The sequence below is a fragment of the Pelodiscus sinensis genome, chromosome 4 (genome assembly GCF_049634645.1).
Source record: "Pelodiscus sinensis isolate JC-2024 chromosome 4, ASM4963464v1, whole genome shotgun sequence".
NCBI classification, from domain to species: Eukaryota; Metazoa; Chordata; order Testudines; family Trionychidae; genus Pelodiscus; species Pelodiscus sinensis.
In genome coordinates this window covers 81,425,292-81,446,597 of record NC_134714.1, presented here as the reverse complement: position 1 = coordinate 81,446,597, position 21,306 = coordinate 81,425,292, and the positions used below count along the sequence as shown (strand labels likewise).

At 41.4% G+C, this 21,306-nt stretch overlaps 1 protein-coding gene across 1 annotated transcript in view; it reads right to left on the bottom strand.

Moving 5' to 3' along the window:
* Positions 1-4,712: 4,712 nt before the first annotated feature.
* EXT2 (exostosin glycosyltransferase 2) overlaps positions 4,713-21,306 on the bottom strand; it is a 131,424-nt gene continuing 114,830 nt past the window's right edge. Inside the window, exons 11-14 of the mRNA XM_075927527.1 lie at positions 19,085-19,228; positions 16,282-16,410; positions 15,089-15,171; positions 4,713-7,730 (exon numbers count right to left, since the gene is read on the bottom strand). Of these exons, the coding sequence (XP_075783642.1) occupies positions 7,592-7,730; positions 15,089-15,171; positions 16,282-16,410; positions 19,085-19,228 (495 nt within the window). The 3' untranslated portion in view covers positions 4,713-7,591. The remainder of the gene's footprint in view (positions 7,731-15,088; positions 15,172-16,281; positions 16,411-19,084; positions 19,229-21,306) is intronic.

The window sequence follows — 21,306 nt, the reverse complement described above, 5'->3', positions numbered from 1 at the left end:
TCAGGGATAAAGTCAAGAACATTTGGAAAATTGCTGCAACCCGTCTCTAGAAAATGAAGGCAGGCAGGTAGCCTTGCACTATTGCCAGGATTTCTGCTGGGAATACCCATCAGGGCTGTGCTGGGTTTCCTCCGCTGGATAACAACCTGGCCACCACCATAACCACGCCATTTCAACTAATTGCCTCAATTGGTGCTGTCACCCTGTAATGAAAAACACAACTTGCCATGGAAGCAGCTATGAGAGCCTGGCAGACACTGGAATCCTGAAGATCAGCAGACACAGGACTGCTTAACAGCAATTTACATCAAACCGCAATTACACTGAGCACACTGGGAATGATTCTAAATGGCTTCAAACTGGGGCAGGCGTTGTGCTCACACTGATAACAAAGACTATGTCTCGTGGCTTTCCACTGCTCCAGAAAAATGGCATTCAAGACTAAAGATAGTTGATAAGACACAGGACTGGGATACTCAGATTCTATTCCCAGTTCTGCCTAAGAAGACTCCGCAAGATCTTGGGTAACTCACAGCTTCTCTGTGCCACAGTTTCATTGTCTGTAATAGCAGGAACAATACTGACCTCCTGGAGGAGGGTAAGGGAGCAACTCACAGAGAGAAGTGGAAATGGTTCAAATACCTGAAGCATCTTCACTTTATTATTGTTAGGTACTCAGACAGACACACACAAAATGTGAGGCCAAAAGCTCCACCATCGAATGTGATTCTAGAGCAGTGCTACTCAACTTTGGAAGTCCCGGGAGCCACAATAATATTCATAGCACATGCCGAGGGCCACGACTTAAGTGTGGTTGCATATACATGCAAATATATGCAAATATAAGCAAATAGCTTTTCACACGAACAGGCATGAATACAAAGCACTTCCCACCATGCCCCAGGGCTCCTGGCACCTCCTCCCTGCGGGCTAGAAACACTGACACCCTATATCTATACGTGTCTGTTCCAGCCAGTCCATCCGCTTGTTTCTTTCAATGCTCACCCCGCCTGGGAGACACCTCCCAGTGGAGGCCATGTCCAAGAGATCCCACCAACGGGCCACGTATTGAGCCCTGCATAAACCCAAACTGCACTGCAGGCCGCAAACAAACGGGCCGCGGGTTGAGTAACCCTACTCTAGAGTATCCTAACTAACCTTGTTCTGAGATAGATTGCAATGAAGGGAGGACCGTAAGACAGAATGCAGTATAGAGATCCTCCTCCTCCCTACCCACATGTTTGCAAATTGGTTTCTAGGAGGTGGATATTTTTAAAGGCTCGTGAAGGGGTTGTAGCTGTTTAGATCACGACCATGCAACTTTTTGCAGAAAGATGCCGTTATTGCTGGGCTGGGTGGGAGGGGAGAAAGTACTTTGTTTTTCTGCCACAACTTTCTTGGGCTCCATCATCTATCAGTACGGTTTGAACTGCTGGATGGTGTTTGCTTTGCTATTCACAGCTCCTCAGTAAGCAAGTGAAGGCAGTGGAGCCAGCTTAGTTTTTCCTCAGATCTTGCCTCACATGTCATGTGTTACATGCACCGGACTTTGACATTGTTTCTCCCTCCTACCGCTGCTTTTAATACAAGCAAGAATCCAGATGAAAGCAGCAAAATGAAGCATCCATCCGGAGAAGTGGAAACTACTGTTTGGTTTGAAAAAAAAAGGAAAAGGAAAAGAAAAAGCCCTGCAGCTGTTCTGGTAAATCGAAAGTACGAGAGCCTTTAAAATGAATTCTGAAAAAAACCAAAATACTTACATTTGTCCTGAATTAATTCCAGTTCAGATAATTTCAACCAACCTCCCTGAAAGAGCCCCTTGGTTTTCAATTCTCCCCTACATTGTTGCAGTTTTAATGTTACAACAGCAGTGATTCTTCATGGCAGACATAGCTGTATTTCATTTGTGGATGAGTAGATTTCTGTGCATTGCTGGTAAACCACTTTGAGATGCTTCAGAAGGAATAGCACTCTTATAAGTGACTATTACACAATGTAGTAATAGCGGGTAGCTGTGTTAGTACATTACAAAAGTAATTTCCTCTTTCTTGAGACCCACCTTTCCACATCAACTGCGGTGAACAATCACTTCCACCCTCCCTTGATTAACCTCATTTACACAAGTACCCTCTTTCTTTGGTTGTCCTTTATATATACCCCTGCCTCTACACTCCACACCCATTCATCTGATGATGTAGGTTTTACTCATGAAAGCTTATGCCCTAATAAATCTGTTAGTTTCTAAGATACCACAAGACTTCTCATTTATTACACAATGTAACAGACTCTGCTTCAGCTTCCACAGAAGTATGCACAAAGTGGCCTCATTTACCAGAATAATCCATTGTCAAAGATCAGGTCAACATTTTCAAATCCAAATAGCTAAAAGTAGCTTCCTAACTCCACACTTGGGCACCTTAATACAAGAGGCCCGCTCATCAAAAATGCTCAGTGCTCACCCATACACTGAAAGCAATGGGATCTGTAGGTCTTGAGAAACTTTGCAAGTAAGGCCACTTTTATTTCTATATGAATTCAGGAACCTAATTTAGGCATCCAGGGTTCACTTAATTTTAAATACAGTTTGAAGATAGTTGCTGCAGTAAAGCAAATTCAAACAGTACTAGAAAAGATGCATCAGGGGCTCAGTGTACGAGCTAGAGACAGCAGGAAAGCAGCGATTCAGAACATTGGAGACTTAATAGGCATGTCCTGTAATCAGATAGCAGAGCTGTGAGGTAGGGAAGAGACAACAGGGTCAGTGAGGTTAAAAATGTATCGCTGAAACTTGCACAACTGGCTGGGCAACCATCTCACTTTGTCCTTCGAGACAAATAACAAAGGTGCCCCCACCATCATTTAAATAATTTTTCAGCATGCTATGTATTTTAATAAGCACACAGCAGTATCTCTGAACTGAGAGGAAATAAGAAGCTGCCATTGCAAAGAATGCCACTGTCAAGATAGCCTAGCTATCTGCCCTTCTCCCAAGATCCAGACCCTTCATGTTTGCAGCTTCCTTTCTCAGGGTGTGTCTTTTATTCAGGGGGGTCATCTCAGAAGTCTCTCAAATGATCTCTTGAGCACATAACCTTAACACTGCAAAAAGACTGACACTCCAGCAAAAGGGAGAAGTTACTTACCTTGGGCAGTGTGACGGCGCGTTGGGGTTTTCCTGACTCCTGCACCCCCGTAATGGCACGAACAGACTCCACCAGCCAGTAGAATAGAGGGAGATTATTGCCTCTCCAGGATACAGCACAGCACAGATGTAATCTGGTTACAGGGCAGGCCTAGGATGCCTCAGCCCCCCTTGATATGGGGGAGTCTGGGCTCCTAAATCCCAGCCTGTTGCCTAGGCTGCTACCTCCATGATACCAGACAGAGACTAACCCACTCTCTTCCAGCCCTGCCCCCCAGCCAGGGGCGGCATTCCACCTTCCTTTGTTTCTCTCCCTGAGGGGTAGCTGGTCAGACAGGTTGAGAGACCCTCTTTGCATAATGACTCACCCCCTGCCCTGCTGGGCCGTGCTGCCGCCAGCAGAGGTCACCCATAGCCTACTGCCCAGCATAGCAACCAGCAAGGTACCCCTACTACGTCACAGGCAGTAATGACAATTCTTCAAAATGTGTGTCCTCATGGCTGCTCCACTGTTGGTGTTGGGCTTGTCCCAGTGCCGCAGATTGGAGATTTTTCAAGCAGTATTTGTTCAGGTCGCACATGCTCGTATGTGGCAAGTGCGGTTTGCACCTGTGAAGTTCGCGATTGCAGCCCGACTCTTCTCAGTTTTCATCGTAACTGCCCATCAGTGTAGGATATATCCGAAGAGCGGGGAAGAAAGGGTGCATCGTGGAGCACCCATGAGGACACACATCTCGAAGAACTGTTGTTATTGCACAAGGTGAGTAACTTCTCTTTCTTCTTCAAGTGATGTCCCTGTGGGTGCTCCACTGTTGATGCATCTAAGCATTACCCACAGTAAAGACGGTGGGCTTCAGATTATGAGGTGTGCACAGATTCAAGAACCGCCGAGGATACGGCAGAACTCCTCTCATATTGAGGGGTGACAGCAGAGTCTCATAAAAGTGTGGCTGGATGCCCACGTAGCTGGGGGACCCCTTTGAGGAAGGCAGTTGACGCAACCACGGCCAGCATGGAGTGAGCTCTATGGGAAGAGGTCTGCTGTGCAACAAGTAACATTGGGTAATACAAGATGTAATTATTTTGGCAAGATAGCAGTGTGCTGCACGATCATTCTGTAAGCGAGAGGAATAATGATTGTGGCTGGACTCCGTCTGTGACTGAGGGTGGTTTGAGGAAAACTGAGGCGAGTCATGCCGCACGCGCAAACTTCAAAGGTTCATACCTCACGCGCCACATATGAGCATACACAGCTTGAGCAGATACTGCTTGAAAAAAATCTCCAATCTGCGAAAACGGGACGAGCCTGACACCAACAATGGAGCACCCATGGGGACATCACTCAAAGAAGAAGTGGGAAGTTTCACACATCCATAGCATTACAATTAAACCCTTGGGTAAAAAGGGATGTCAACCCCCCTGTTCCTCCAGCCTTAATGGTATAGCCGAATAATGTCAGGAAACAAATCAAAACTACCCTCTCAGGAGGAGTATATGGGAAAAGTTAGTCCAGAGTACAAGCTCCCACTGAAAAATACCAACATCATTAACAGTTGTTGAGTCATTAAAATAGTGTTGATTATTTCTAGAGTTTCATATTTTAATACAGCTTTAGCAAAAAGAAACAATCCCTGCCAGTTGTCCATTCAGAATGCTTCTACAGTTCTTTAGGGAAAGTACACAAGTCATCTCTTCAGAACTCAAACAGAATAGAAGCACTTTTGAGCTCATTTTTTTTAATAGACACATTAAACTTTTTTTATATAAAATATACAAGCTGAATAGTTAACGAGGATCATAAGTTAATGACCAACAATGGAATTATCCCAATTCTCTCACACATACTTGAAATTTTACAGGTTTTGAGTTATTTTCAAAAACAACACAACCAGGTGGCCCAATCTATAGACTTGACAGCTGCTGAACTTGATATTTAGGTCACTTTTAATGCCACAGAATACAGGCATACATCATTTAAGAGAGCTTGGAATACAAAAAACAACTATGAAATGGTGCAGGACAAAACAGAACAGGTTAATTGATATAACAGCTCTTGGGCATATCAAGGAAGGGATACTTGCTCAAGCCCCTACATGATTTTGGCTATGGGGGGTTGTTACCCACTTAGTGTTTTAAATCTATAGATGATGTAAGGTGGGTTTTAGAGAGACAATGTGGGTGAGGTAATATCTTGGACTGCACCTACTTCCGCTGGCAAAACAGGCAAGCTTTAGAACTACCCAGAGCTCGTCTTTGTCAGGCTGCCACCAACCACTTCTATTTTGAGGCCATTTACCCCCACCCTCCAGTATGAAATCTACCTTGTGCAAAAACTACATGTAACCATTGTATAGAACTTGAGAAGGAACTACCAGGTTGCAGCACTTTCAAGACTGTGTGCATGGGAGAAATTCTCTCTCTGGGACACTCCCAAATCTTTACTATCCTCAGGTCAGCCCCATCTCTGGGGTCAATTCAGTAGCGTAGTATACTGTCATAACGTCCCTTTTAAAAACAAGCTATTTAATGGTGAGCTACAGTCTGTGATACTCCAGCACAAGGATGTAATTCAGACAGACTCAGGAAGTAAGTGCATGTGTGGAGGCTGCAGGGAAGAAATATTAAACAGCAGAGAAACAGCGTTCCTTACCCTATTTGCAAACTGTCAGCTTTATAACCAAGACAGCTATCCATGGCATTGCCCACTACCATCCCTCAGCAGATGTAGCAAAGACTGCAAGATCCTAGAAACAAGTCCTAGAATTTATTGGTAATTTAAACATTCCCAAGAATAGGACAATCTAGTTTAAAGACATTTGCCCTGAAAGAGCTATGTCAAAGTGTCACCTCACAGCTACTGTTCTAACAGGCTTCTCATTCCCAACACTTCCACTGGGTTGGGCAATGAGGAAAGTTTTACTAGGGTGATACAAACAGGGAGCAGATGTTTCCTGTTTCTGGTCTTTGACTTCCATTTGATTTTTGCAATTGCTACCTATCACTCTCAAGGCAGGGGGGATGGATTAAGATTTCTAACACGTGTCCTGCTGCAGAACTATAAGAATGCTCATACTGTAACAAAGATGGTCCAACAATTATGATGTCTGCAACACTAGCAGTACTGGATGCTAGTGAGGAAAGTGCAAACTACCCATAGCGCATCAAATAGAAGGACACTATACGACGGGGAAAAGAGGAGAATTTATCTCTGATTCCAACTTGGGATCAGTTTGTATGCTGGTGCAACAAGGACTGATTATCCTTGAAAATTGTATTGTCTCTAGTGTAGACAGATAATATTCAGATCAACTTTAATAATGGAGAAACAGTTTGACGCTCCAATAACAAATATATAACCTTTTAAAAACCACATTAAGCCATTTGTTCAAGTAAAGTCCTGTGGCAGTGGGTTTTATAGATTAATCACAGGTTAGCCTATGTCAATTTTTCAAATGAGGACAGCTTGCATGGGTTTGTTTGCTAAGTATGTGTTGTTAATATATTGCACATACACGCACCAGCTCTCAAGTGGAATTCCTGCAGATGGAGATATAGGACAATCTATCCTACAGCCCATTGTTTTCTGAAGAGGGCTCACATATACAAACATACATTTTAGCTGTTGCCCCAGTACGTGCAAAAACAACTGTTCCATCTTAGTAAGAAAAAGCTTTGGAATGGCAAAACATAGTAAGGCCTCTCCATCTTCTGAGAGTATAGCAGAAAACCTGAGATCTATACAAATGTATGAGAGGTGTAGTTATGGTAAATATAATCTGTCTTTAAATTAAGGAGACCACCCTGTTGGCTCTAATTTGCATCAACTCCCATTGAAATCTTTTAATGCAAAAATGTTTAGCCCCCTAAACTCTATGACATAAGAATGGATTTTTTTAAAAAGAAAAAAACATTTATCTTACTAAGCAAAAAGGCCAGGTAGGGATCCTTGATGCTCAATTACTTAAAGCCAAAAATTAATTTCAATGGAAGTAGGCATGCCAACTTCATAGGGGGGGAAATGGGCTGGATGCATGTTGTAGTCAGTGCTGAAAACAGCTGGTATTTAGATTGGTGGCTTCATCAAACCAAGAGAGTGTATTTAACACAATAGGTGAGCCATGCAAGGCACCCCTTACGCAAAAAGATTCCATTTCATTCTTCTGGATAAAGCCTCCCCTGGAAAAAAGCGTTTGGCATTTTTATTAGACCCATGCATACAGTGGTCTGTATTTGTGTGTAACACAGAAATAGCTGCTGCACATTAGTCTATCCTTCACAATACTTAGGGCAGTACTGTATCAAAACTTGGCATTACCCCTCTTTCCCTTAGTTGTAACCATCATGTGTGCATTTTCCTTCCAGGCCTCAGGCTCATCTTAGCACTGGTCATCTTTTTATTTTTCCCTCACTTTTTTTAAAATATACTCAAGTTTGTCTCCACGCTGCCTTTTACAAGCTGCCGATGTTGGGGAAACTCTTCAGTTTTTCAGGAAAGTCATCTTTGTACAGAACAGGATCAGCACGATGCTCCACTACTTTCAGAGGCATGGTCCCAAAGACAGAGGCAAACTTATTGATGCATTCGGACCTGTGTGAAAAAAGACAGCAATGTAACTAAGTGATCATGTCCGCTACTAGTTCCCAGTCTAAAATAACTAGCTTAAAAAGAACTCAATCATCTCTCGTGTTCATGGAAATATTTGTTCCACACTGGCTACTAGGAATTAGGAGAGGGAGCCTCACTATATGAGGGTTTAGAAGAGGACTGGTGTTCTTTGATTTATCCATTTAATCATAGTGAAGAGCAAGGGGATGCTGCCAGCAACACATGTGCACATGGAGGTCAAAGCTTCCCTTCTCCCTCCCCCTAGAATTCCAGTCATTCTTAAAGCAACACACATGCTGTAAAGCAGAACAGATTAGCTGCCAACACATCTCAAAGTGCTACGGATAGATCAAATTTAACTATAATGAACATTTTGCAAAAACCAAGCACACACAAAACTGAAGACCCATGCAAACGTTTTTTTCTGTTTTAGACTTCATCAGAAATCTTTTTTCTTTACTAAATAAACAAACATTCTCTTATGAACTTGGCAGCATTGATTGTGCTTGGATCCTGAAAAAGAAACAGAATAAAAAAACTACAAAGGGAAACTGACTAATTTATCTATATAGACAAAGCAAAATTGAACAGTAATGCATTAAATTTAGTGAAAAATTCATTAGAGATTTGATCATTCTTTCCCTTGTAATAATCTCAGGTGTCAATAGCAGAGTAAAAAACAAACAAAACAAAACCTTCCTTGTTAAAATGCATGATTTTTAACCTTTCAGTCCCCCTTTAATTTCTTCATTGAAAGATAGGGAGTGGGGGAGGCAGAATAAGGAAAACCCAGCTAATCTTATCTCAGACAGAGCTAAGCTAATTTTAACACAATAGTTTTTAAAAGCTTGTGACACTGAAAGTCACAGCAACTGAGCCTTCAAGATGCTCAAGGGTGGCTGCATTTGCTGTCCACAAATTAACAGAAGACACAAAAGATCAGCAAGTATTTTGGCTGCTACAAAAAGCAATCTAGGACTGTGCACCAGACAGCAGTACAAACAAACAATCTCCAGGCCAGCCTCTCCTGCTCTCCACTCCCATGCTCACTTTTACCCCCTTCTCAGGCGGAGGTGGTCATTCAGTCCCCAGGATAGCTTTCCTGAGCAGACTTGGCCAATCATCCCTACTAAGTGTGATACTTTTATGATGGGGACTGCTGCAGCACCACCCAAAAATCTCAAGAGCGCATTTCTAAAATTAAGAACTTATTTTTTAAGCCATCCTATAGCTCCTTATTTAAGTGCAGTAAAAGTTTTTGAAAGTGTTATATGTCTGCACAGTTGTTTTTGACCTGTAATACTTACTACCTTAAAATCGGCAGGGAAATAACTATATTGTTAACACTTTATACAAAGCGTTCAGTGTAGAAAGGGTCTGAAAATAAAGTAGTACTGACAATTCATTTTCTGCTGTCAGCCTCCTCTCTCCCAAGTGGTGTTCAAATCCTTATAGTGGGAAAACAAAAGGAGTTTGAAGAGTAAGATAGGAGCAACAGTGAACACCACAGAACACCTGGTAAACTGGCACAAATATTCTCCGCTCAGGAAAGGCCCTGGTCTGAGACAGGATAGAGGGACAGAGAATGAACCAACTGACCAAAACATGGAGTAGTCAGGGCTGTTGTAGGGCATCATTAGGGTGCACTGGCAGAGAGAGGAGTGTGGGGACTAGTGGGGGAAGACTAGAGCAGCATGAAATACAGCAGATTGGAATTCAGAGTCAAGATTTTGAAAATGTTTAACATCTCAATTTTGGGTATCCACTCTAAGCTACTGTCAAAGGCCCTGATTGGCAGAAAGTATGTAACACCCACCCTTTCAAAAATGGAGGCACCCAGAATCATCAGTTATTTTTTAACATTGTGGCAAAGTCCATAATCTAAATTGAAGCCTCGTAGAGGGAATAACAGTGTTCCAGGAGCTAGTTGCACAGATGAACTCTGAAAGAGAAGTTTGTACAACTGCTGTCTCTCAATGGGCTAGAGAATACAGAACCTTTCACTTCTAGGTTACTGATTCGACTCCTGCCCAGACTAAGAATGACAAAGTCATTATAACGTACCAGTTGTTTGGTGGGCTGTGTGAAGTCAGTAAGTTGTCTCAGTCTAGCTCCTAATGGGCATGTGTCCATATCATAAAAGCTTCTGTCACACAGCTACCAAATGGCAGCCCAACAGCAAAAACCAAAACTGAATGGACCCTCTTTTCTCCAGAGGTCATCCATCTAGGTCAAAGATTAGGCAGAATGGCAGAAAACAGTATAGGGAAATCTTGCAGTGCTATGGCTTATGCTGTACTTATTCCAGGAATAGGGGGTATTCAGGCTGCCAAAAGGTCAAATGTAAGCACCCTGAAAGCTGCTTCGTTTGTTAAAGAAATCATAAAAGGAAAAATCCAAACTAAATCCTTTATGAACCTTCACCTTCACTCACAGAAGTCACTTCTCAGCAAACATCAGAATAAGGCTGAACAGCAGCATTTTTTGAACCAAAATGTGTCAGATACAAGCCATACACTATCTCTACCTGGAGAAGTACCTTCCCACCTGCCGAGATCTCTTCCTCTGCACGGAGCTGAACAGCTCCTGCTTGCATTCTGCAGGATTCGTCACTTCTGGACAGCACACCATACAGACACTTAAAGCATTAGACATTTTAGGCTACTTAGCCAAGAAAACAGTGTGTCATTTCATAAAGAGGGGCAGGTGTTTTGCTTGGCTATTTTTATAGGTCTGCACATTTAGATTAACACACACATCTTTGCTTCCAAAAATTATTTCATCCTTTCCTTACTTTGCCGACAACATAGAATTGTGCTCAACATGGAATTAACTTAGTGTGAATTGAAAAACAAGACTTCAGTTGGCTTTGGCAGATTTGATCAGCTTTCTGGCCAATCAACCCTTAGAATCAGTTCTCTTCCTTGTAACCAGACCTGATTTTAGCATAACCTCTGAGACAAGAAAAGAGTTCAGTTTCCACTATCTTTTTTCTTTTTTCTCTGCTAAAACTGCCAACAACGGCCTCCCTCACAGATGGTTTTGCTAGGTGATCATCTGTCCTCAAGAAATAGGATAAAGATCACCAGCTGTTTTCCCATGTCACCTGGTAACTTCAGGTCACTATGCTGGTTTTGAAAAAGAAACCCAAAATAAAAAGTTTATCTCCATTACTAGCCTTTTACATCATCCATTTCGCAACAAGTAGATGGATCCCTGGTCATTTGGGCCTGGTTCTAACTCAATTGCCAAGACCAATGTGTCACAACTTCTGCATTCCAGGGAATCAGTAGTCTAGTAATATAAATGGACCTGTTATGGAACTCTGTCATATATCCCAGACCATCATTCTGGACACTGGGCATTACAAACTAAGAATTATTCTTCAAAGTTCTGACTTGGGTTTCTTGTTGTAAGGGATACCCCTCTCATTTATATTCTCTCTCAACCCGGCAGAAGCCAGTTGACATATAATTAATGCAGATAATTGCAAAATAAGTATGGATGCTAAGTCCTAAAACCAAAACATAGTTCTAGCTAATGCTAAATTACTGGGAACTTGCACTGAGAATCCTGTGTTTTATTATCCCACTAAAACAAATAGATAATTTATGAGATTCCACAAAAGAACACCCTGCAAGTTTTTCAACTAGCGCCCACTCATTTCAAACTGACACTAGTAACATGGGACTACATGGACCTTGGTAGTTGGTAGGTATGTCAGCTCATATACACACAAGTAATGGTTTATTGTGCTGAAACCAGGTCAACCTAAACAATAAGAACAATCTTTAAAATATAAAAATCAAGAATGAGTAGGACTATATCCTAGTTGTGTATCATTGCCATTCTTCTCCAAGGTACAGTTGCTAACTTCCATTCTAAATTCCTCTAGCTGGATAATCAAGTAGTTTACATAGTCAACTTATGAACAAATTTGATTTGATATTACTTCCTGACACTTTCTCCAATCCAATCTGTTCTTTAAAAAACCTCCAATTATGGGGATTCCAAAACTTCTGTGGCAGTCTAATTCAGAGCTTAATTATACTCATAATTAGAAAGTTTTCCTAGTAAATAACCCAATTTTTTGCTGCAGATTAAGCCAATTATTTGTTGTCCTACCTTGAGTGAACACAGAACAATTGACCATTGCCCTCTTTAAATAATCCCTAATAAATTTGAAGACTTTTCAGGTTCTCTCTGTCTTCTTTTCTCAAGACTAAACTCAGTTCAACTTTTTCTCATTTGTGTTGCTCTCCTCTGGATTCTCCAGAGTTTGTTCACATCTTTCTTAAAGTGTGATGCTTCAGAATGGACAAAGTATCTCAGCTGAAGCCACACCCAGTGCCAATGGGACAATTACTTAACACATCTTGTATATTTCCTTCCTGTTAATACAGTCCAGAATGGGAGATGCCTTTTTCACAACTGCATCACAAGATAACAAATTAAATATGAGCTAACATAACTCTCAGACTACTTTCTGAAGTTATACTGCCCATCGTGTTATTCCCTATTTTGGAATAACGGATATGAATTTTCTTTCCTAAGTATAATAGGGTCATGGCCCATAAACTCCTAGGTATTACTACAATACACACAACAAAAATGGTAACAGGAAAAAACCCTACTATATTCCTGTAGGCTGTCCCTCAGCAAATACAGGATAGTCTCCCTAAAGAGTATTTTCCAGTGCTTCATCCAGTTTTCATTTAAATTTCCCATGGTTTCCTTACTCCTGCCTTAAGAAATTATTCTATACAGTAACAGATCTCAGTTAGGAAGCACTTCATGATTTCATCTGACTTTTTTCCTTTTCTTAATTTAATCCCTTCTACAATATTATAGCCTTGTATTAACAATACTGTTAATAACCCATCTCTTTCCACGGTATTTTCACTCTTTGGTACCTGAAAACTATTTCTCCATTTAGTCATTACTTAGTAAAGTTGTATATACTTAGCTCTTTTGATCCCATGTCATAAATAAATCCTTCCAACCTACTAACCACTTTTGCAAATATTCACTGACCTCACTTCAATATGTTAATATTTACTAGCAATGAAGAGGCCACAAATGAATTCATGGTTCCAGACGCAATCTCTTCAGAGCAATGTGGTAAGGGTCTGTAGATATTATGGCTATAAGTGCATTCAACATATATCTACAGCTAAACAGTTTCCTTCCTGTTTCATAATATGATGCCCTAGCAGCTGAGACTTACACTGGCCTATTTTACTGCCCCATCAGCCACAAACACATGTCTAATTTGTTGTTTACTATCATCATCAGTGTAGGACTCCTACATCATTATTGCTTCTGTCGTTTCTCCCTCCCTTGAAGAGGAGGCATGTGTGTATTTCAGATAATTTTTCTCCAGATGTGTTTGTGACCAAATGTGTTATTCCATACACTTGACAAAGTGAGAATGATCGATAAAAGTAAGTCTGAAGCTTGCAGAAGTATAACTTAGACTGAACACTCAGCAGGCAATAGCCTTGAGTTCACCTGAGGGGCACAACAGATGGAAGAGCTCATGTATACATGTTTGGAATATATAGGTGTGTCAATTCTGCAATTCTGGCTAAATTTCATACAAATAATAAGTAATACACTTGAACCTCTGTACACCTAATCTGGGAACATCTTTGATATGGAAGAGGAAGCGGCTCTGTCCACTGCGGCTCTCCATCTCCCCAGCTAGGGCTGGGGGTACGGCAGTGCAGCAGTGCGCTTCCCCCTAAAGCATTGCCCCACTACTCCTATAACTAGGGGGTTGGAGCCTGGGAGTGTCACAGGGCATGCAGCCACGTGTCCCCCAGGAGCCGGGCACCAGGTAAGCGTCCTACCTGTTTCCCTCCTGCCCAGACCCTGAAGTATATTCTGTGGCTCAGCAAGGTCTTCAATCCAGCATACCCTGTTTCCCAGGGGTTACCAGATTAAAGCAGTTCAAGTATATAGCCCTTTACATACAAGGATCTCAAAGCACTTTATAAAAGGTAAGCAAATATTTTCCCTGTTGAGCAACTGAGATTCAAACTGCTTTAGTGTCTTTCCCAAAGTTACAAAACTAGTAAACTGCATAGTGCAGAACAGAACTCAGATGTGTTCTGATTCCCACTACAGTAAAACTCCGATGGTCTGGCATCTGATGGTCCGGTACTCCTGATGGTCCGGCACCATCAGGAACCCAGAAGTGCTCCGGGCAGCCAGAACATTGGAGCTGCTCTGCTCCCAGCTTCCCCGATTCAGCTGCTGCTAAAACTGACCAGCGGCTGAATCGGGGAAGCCGGGGAGAAAACAGCTGGAGTGCTGCCAGGTAGGTCCCGTAGCACTGCCCCTCAGGCAGTGCAGCAATGCGCTTCCCCCTAAAGCATTGCCCCACTACTCCTATAACTAGGGAGTAGTACTGCCAACCCGGCAGCACCCCAGCTGTCCCCGATTCAGCCGCTGCTGAAACTGACCAGTGGCTGACTCCAGGAAGACCAAGGCAGAGCAGCTCTGCCCCGGCTTCCTGGAATCAGCCCCTGATCAGTTTCAGCAGCAGCTGACTTGGGTATACCTGGGACAGAGCAGCTGGGGTGCTGCTGGGTTGGTCCCCACAGCGCCGAGGCAGTGCATCCCCCCAACCCCACCCCAGACCCTCATAGCCCCCCCTTCCGATAGTCCGGCATATTTGATAATCCGGCACCCCCTGGGTTCTAAAGGTGCCAGATTATCGGAAGTTTACTGTACTTTGTTCTAAACCCTTTATAAAATGGCCTCCCCCACATATCTTTCAAAAATAATTCTCCCTATCATAAATGTTGCAACTATTGTTAAAGAACTGCCATGTTCAACCACACTGGTGACTATACTTCAGCAGGAAAAGCGGGAGTTGGGATCTTTGGAGGAAAGAGACTGTATAAACATTAGTTATTACAGCACCACTGTAGGAACTTTCCATTTATCAGACATTTTCATCCCCATTAGTCAACTTCTGAGAGATTATCAGCTTTCTGTGTTTTCAAAAATGTTTGAACACTCATTACACTTAAATTTCTCTTATAAAATAAAAATATTTTATAAAAATATTGTTGATAACCTGAATTTCATACAATCAATGTGTATTACAACAGAGCACCATTCCAAAGATCTTTCTTTAAACAGATTACTTGTCACTTCAGACCATGTGCCTTATTACACATTGGAGGAATGACCTCCATGCATATGATAACTGGATTTATGCAGCAATTTGGACAGAGTGCATTTTTAGTCCTAATTTCAGAGACACGCCCAAAACCTGGCTCTGAGAATCACAGTAAGACATCATGGGCAATGGAAGGAGGCCCACTCACCTTTCCACCATGTGCGTCTGGTCCAGCGATAATCCATCTATGGCTGTGCACTCTGGACATTTAAACTTTTTTCGTGGGGTCACCTGTACAAAAGCACGAAAGACATCAGCATCACTGGCAGAAGAAATATTAATCCCCTTGCTTGGAAAGTAGAGTAGAGTCTCTGAACATGCCTGAAGTGTAGGCTGAGCACTCTCCTAAAACTTAAAAAAAAAAAAATATCCATGTCATTCCCCCATTCAGCTCCATCTGGCCTGGCTAACTGAAAAATTCACAGGGGCCCAATAAAAACGGTTTGGAGGGGTTTTGCCTTCTGCAACTGAAAAGAAGTAGCGATGACAAGCTCCTTAATTCCTGTTTAATGACTGTTTTCTCACTGCCAAGGTCCCTGTATAAACACCATTTGTTCTTGCAGCCATAACAGTGATGAAATATAGCTTCCCATACTTCACCGTAACCTTAATCCAACAGACGGTCTTTTGCTTACTTGAGTTAATAGCTGACTGGCAAACTCTGCAAGACTCACCCAATTGCGTTGAGGTGCCAAATTTCTCTACAGTGCCCTTGCACAGCTCAAAAACTTTTTCAGCAAAAACAGATACTTTATCTTCTAAAGACTTTTCTAGGAAACACAGCCACCAGTCCTAGTAAATGATGATAGACAGGTGGGAAAACGGACCTTGCTAATTGAAGTAATGCCTGGCAGCCTCTAAATCTCATTCCAAGTTGACACACTTTGAAATGAACGTACAGAGTGAATTCCAAACCTGAAAACATGTCGAAATATGTCAGGAAATTAATTCAGGGATAAAAAGTTCATTTAAAACTGATCTTGCAATTAACATTCTTGCAATTAACATTGCAATAAATCAGCTGTTGCCAGTTATGAGACACCGTGCCAGGAGATCCCTCCCCACCATCGCACAGTAATCTCAAAAAACAATTTTTAATAGAATTTAACCTATCCTCTCTGCGTAGGCAGCTACAATGATCACAAGTCAATCCTGTGTTCCCTAGGTTTACTAGTCTCAATGGACTGGGCTATGCCTACCATGAAAGGGAAATGGAAAATCATTCTAGAAGTAAATGAGAAGAAAAAAGAGAATAAAGCCCTCTGAAATAAACTCTCATATAAATTTGTCACATTTCTGCAATATAGAGATATTCAAGATAAGAACTGTTGAAAATCAGACCTTAATAACTGCTTTGCCAGTAACGTTTGCCACTAGAAAATTCATGGCGATATCTTCACAATTCATGTGGGCATCCACCCAGTTTTTGATGTCTCCAGGCATTTTGTAGGTGTACAGGTAGTTAAAATACTGCAGGACAGAATGACAAAGGAAAAGGGAGGAAGGAGAATGCAACTTTAAATACTCTTACAGTGACGGACTGCCTGCAAAATATTCCAGTCATTGGGAACAGTAAACAACTAAGAAATGGAATGTAAACAAACTCTGCTCTTCGCAGTCTAGTAGTTGGAGCTGTGTCTGTGACATTTTACCATAAAAATGAAAGGGATGCTGCTTCCTTTCACACATTCACAGTTTTAGTCTTTGTGCCTAGCAACTAGTCCTCCTTTGCCTTTAACACAAACACAGAAAAGGAAATATTTCTGCATTTGCTTTTCTTCTTCTAAAGCTTTAATTGCAATCCTATATTCACTGTTGCAATAACACATCCTACAAAGATACACTACTTAATTGTGTTTTTCTATAAGTTCACAAATGAGCTATTTTTTTTTTCAAAATACAGTGGAAACAGTTACAGGCATAATAGTTGTTTCTATAGCAAGAGTTGGAGAATATAGCTTGAGGAAGGTCTGCAACTGATTTTTGTAACCATAGCCTCATGAAATGAACCCCCAAACAACAGAGCTTCAGATGTGGACAAAAATACCCTCTTCCTTTTATATTTTAATATGGTATATTATTGAATAATCTTCTGCTAATTTCCCTCTAAGCTGCACAACTGCACAGCTATTTTCTGAGCCCCGCTCAGAGGTTCAAAGCTCCCACACAGGCAGGGAGCTCAGCTGCAGAGCATCTAGCTAAGGAGCAGCTGAATGGAGCTCTGATGCTTGAACTGAAGAGCACCCAGAGAACATAAGCAGGTGAGATAAGGTGGTAATAAGTGTCTAGGGGAAGAGAGGGAGGGAGCAATTAATTGGCAGGGCTCGCCAAACTGCGGTGAGCCCCGCTCGCCAGTCACGTTGTCCGGCAATCTGCGCATGCGCAGATCATTCTGTGCATGCACAGATTGCAACCCAGAAGAACCGGGTTTGGGCTATCTACTCGCCACAGTCGAGTAGATTGCATTATTTGCCGAGCCCTGTTAATTGGTGTGGGGGCAAGTCAGGGGAAGGGGGAGTTTGGAGATTCCCATCTGCCCAAGGAGAGAGAAAGACAGAGGCAGAAACCCAGCAATCTCTTCAACCCTCGTAGGTTAGGAAGGGGGAGGTAAGGGACTGACTGCACGGGGTAGATAGGGAAAAGAGGGAGTGGGTGGGGGATGGCATCTGTTCAATGAGGTGGAGGCAGTTAAGTTTGGGGAGTCCAGAATCACTTGCTGCAGTCCTTGCTGTCTGACTGAGTTGGAGGGAGTGGTGGGGGGAGGCGGGAAGGACAGCAGTAAGCATAAGGAGGTGTGCGCGCCACTAGGACATTTGCATTACATTTCAAACAACTTTTACATAGGTGTTAATGGCTTAAAACAAGAAAGAAAAAAGGTTAACAACGTTTTTTGGAGTGAGTGTTGCAGATATCTAAAACTCTGAACTTAAACGATTTTTTTAAAAATTCTGTATTACTAATTAATACATGGTGCATTAAGGCCAGATCTTTGCTATGTGGTAGAGTTCTGACTCTTATGAGTCAGAAGTAGAAAGTACTAGGTGTGATGCTAGTTTTGTAGGATGAAACCTTATTTGCAAGCTCTTTGAAATATGCATCTATCCATAAACCCTGAAGCGATGTGCCAATTTGTTTTGGGGCTTCCACTCTTCCTCACAGTGGAAGGAAGTGAAAGAAAGCTAATTCCCTACCTTTGTAGTCACTAAGTGTACCTCACAGCAACTAGCCACAGGTGTCTTGTTTTAATATATTTTCTTCCACACATATGGACTACTTAAAGTGCGTGTGTGTGTTTTGTTTGTATTGGTGTTGCAAGTCCACATACTACCTCAATATTGGTGATTCACATAAATTTCAACCCGTCCAAAAGAAAATTCAACCTGCCCAAGGATAGAAAATGTTAGAGGGAACTCTGTTCTTCTGCACCTCAAGGCACCTTGCTCACTTTTAGAGTGCCTGCACCTTCGCACTTTCTAAGAATGCTCCATGTGAGATTGTGCACCTTCACAAAAAAGGTATAGGGAGGCCATCACTGACAAAAAGACAATAAGGAGGGAAAGGAGTCAAACATTAAAGACAGATTTTCAAATGAACCCAGTTTGTTCTCAAAGGACACTCCTGGGTTCTGAGCCCTTCTGAAAACCTAGCCACTTCATTTAGATGCCTAAATAGAGGAACATATTTTCCAAAAAGAACTGCTTTGCCATAATTAGCGTAATCTTACCAGAGAGGGTTGGAGGTTTAAAAAGACATTTGAAAGTTCAAATATAAGTCAGATGTTTCCCAAAAGTTGTATATTAAGTTGAAGGCTCTTCAAAGTAGGGACCGTGTCTTTCTATATATTGATCCAATACCTACTTCAATAAGGGCTCTGTCATAATATAAAAAAACCCAAAACAATGATTTTTCATTTTTTTGCTATTTAGCCCCCTTCCACATACCCACACCCTTTTTTGGCCTTCAACATTATACCATTTTTTGCAATGACATCTGCAGTAAATGACCAAAAAGCCAGAACAATAAAGACTTAAATTCTCACATAAAAAAATGATCAGATATGTTAGTCTGACATGAAATAGCATGTCATATTATAGCTCATTGCATAGCGCACACACTTCCTATTTATCTTGGAAATCACTTTTACCTTGTGGTAAAAAGCTGCTCCAGTAAGCACCATGGAGACTTCATTGGTCCACTCTGACTCATACTTCCATTTGTTCATCTCATGGTCCCACAGATGCAGGCGTCCTGGATACCCAACCAGCCTATCAGGAAACTCCCGCCAAACCTGCAGAAAGTAACAGGTGTTAATGCCAGCATTGGCGCAAACAGTGACCAAACTCAACAGAAACAATTCAGGGAAGCTACTTAGAGTTACAATTATAGGTGTTCCCTCCAACAACTATCACAGGGAAAGTACTCAAGCACTTGAGCATACCTGGCATTTAGATCTTGGCAAAATACATAGTATATGTATAGAAAATTGTGTTGTGTAAGCTGGTCAGTCCCCACACTTTGCTTTGTCCATCTTTCTTCGTAAACAAAAATCTTCTGATGAGATTTTATAGCTCTGAACAAAAGTATAGCTAATAACTTACATTTATTACACATATTCCCATCACTGCAAATTCTCCAAATTAAGAGTTAGATTCAGAAGCTAGTGATAGAAAACACCAAGTAGATTCCTTCTCTGTTGGGTCATTGAAGGATTGCTCTTAATTTTCTACTGTTTTATCTTGTCTACTTTTAAATGGCCCAAGAGGCTTCTATCATTTCTCTTAGAAACTTATAACACAAACTAACACATTTCTCCATTACGAAGCTTCTTCTGACTCAATCTATTTCTTTCCATTCATTTCCTCTCATTTATTCCAAACTCCCACATTCTCCCTCAAATGATCCCAAACAGTTTCATCTTCCCTACTTTGAAGAGCCTACGGCTGCTACTCAATTTATTCTGGGACTTTATTTTGAGCATCTGTGACAATAAAATTCACCATGCCGGAAGAAGCTTCTGTTGAAAAACTCTGAAATAATGAATATCTGAGAAGGAAATACAAATAACTAACTATTTTATTCTGAGTTTGTTTTAGAAGAACCCTGCATTTCTAAGTGTGGGTGTGGCTCTTTGATAAATGCAAGAAGAAAGGAAAACTAGTTTTCTTATTAAAAGAAACAGCTGCTCTGCTCAAAAAGAGTTAACTTGTTTAAAAGCCAAGTATGGTTAAAATGGAACTTTATTCATGTTGGTTATGGCTACAACCTAATCTGCTTTCAGGAGTGACTTTGGGTCTAATAAGCCCCTTTACTTTAACAGGGTCATGTTCAAAAGCTACATGTTATATTTCTTTATATTCTTTAATGGGTGCTTTGGTGAAGCTATTGCTACATGACAGGCATCTTTGCCCTTGACTTGTTCCAGGCAGCTGGATACAATCAAGATACCATCCTTGTCACTTCATACATTACTCTGCAGCTGACTACAGGATCAAACACAAGTGGGCAAAAACAGGAATAGGGCATCATTAATGCAGCCCCTGTTCTACACGATGCTGGCCACATTAAACAATGGACAATTTCCCAGGAGGGGAAAACGGATATGGCGTTTAAATTATTTACTAGGAGCAACTACTAGCAAAATATATAGGATTTTCTATTTGCCAGTAATGAGGGTAACATTTATTTTGTGCTACTAATTTTACTTTTACAGCTTTTTTTAAATCTTAGTGTCAGACTCAGTTGGAGGAATAGAGTGTGCCTGACTATTAAATCTTGAAATACAGCAGAAGGCCACAAATGTTTCTTATTCACACTAGTAGTGTGCCCACAAACTAAAGCTCCCACATCAAGGTTTCACTCTTACTATTCATCAACAAGGCATTCCCTTCAACTGCCTCATCTTCATTCCATGAGCATTCCATCTTCATTCAACCATAAAGCTAGATTCACAACAAAACAGTTATCAAGAGTTCTAGTCTACTGAAATCCACATTGTGCAATTTGTCTGCAATTCCCTTAGTCGGGCATCTCTTACATGCAAATGCCTTTTATCTACATGTCTTGGACTAAAAAAAAAACCACTGAAGTATTCCAAAAGTGTAAGTAAGATAAGATAAGTCAGTATTAGTTCTTCATCTGTCTTGGCATTATTACAAGCTTCTACTGTAGATACATTTCTACTATTTAACATTTCTATATTGCTTTCCATTCAATAATCTCCAAACATTTTACAAGCAACAATTAACAGAATTTCAGAATTCCCCCTAGGACAGGAGTTATCAAACTTCATTGCACTACAACTCCCTTCTGACAAAATTACTACACAGTTCCTTGAGGGCTAACCAAAGCTTGATTTGGCCTAGCCTC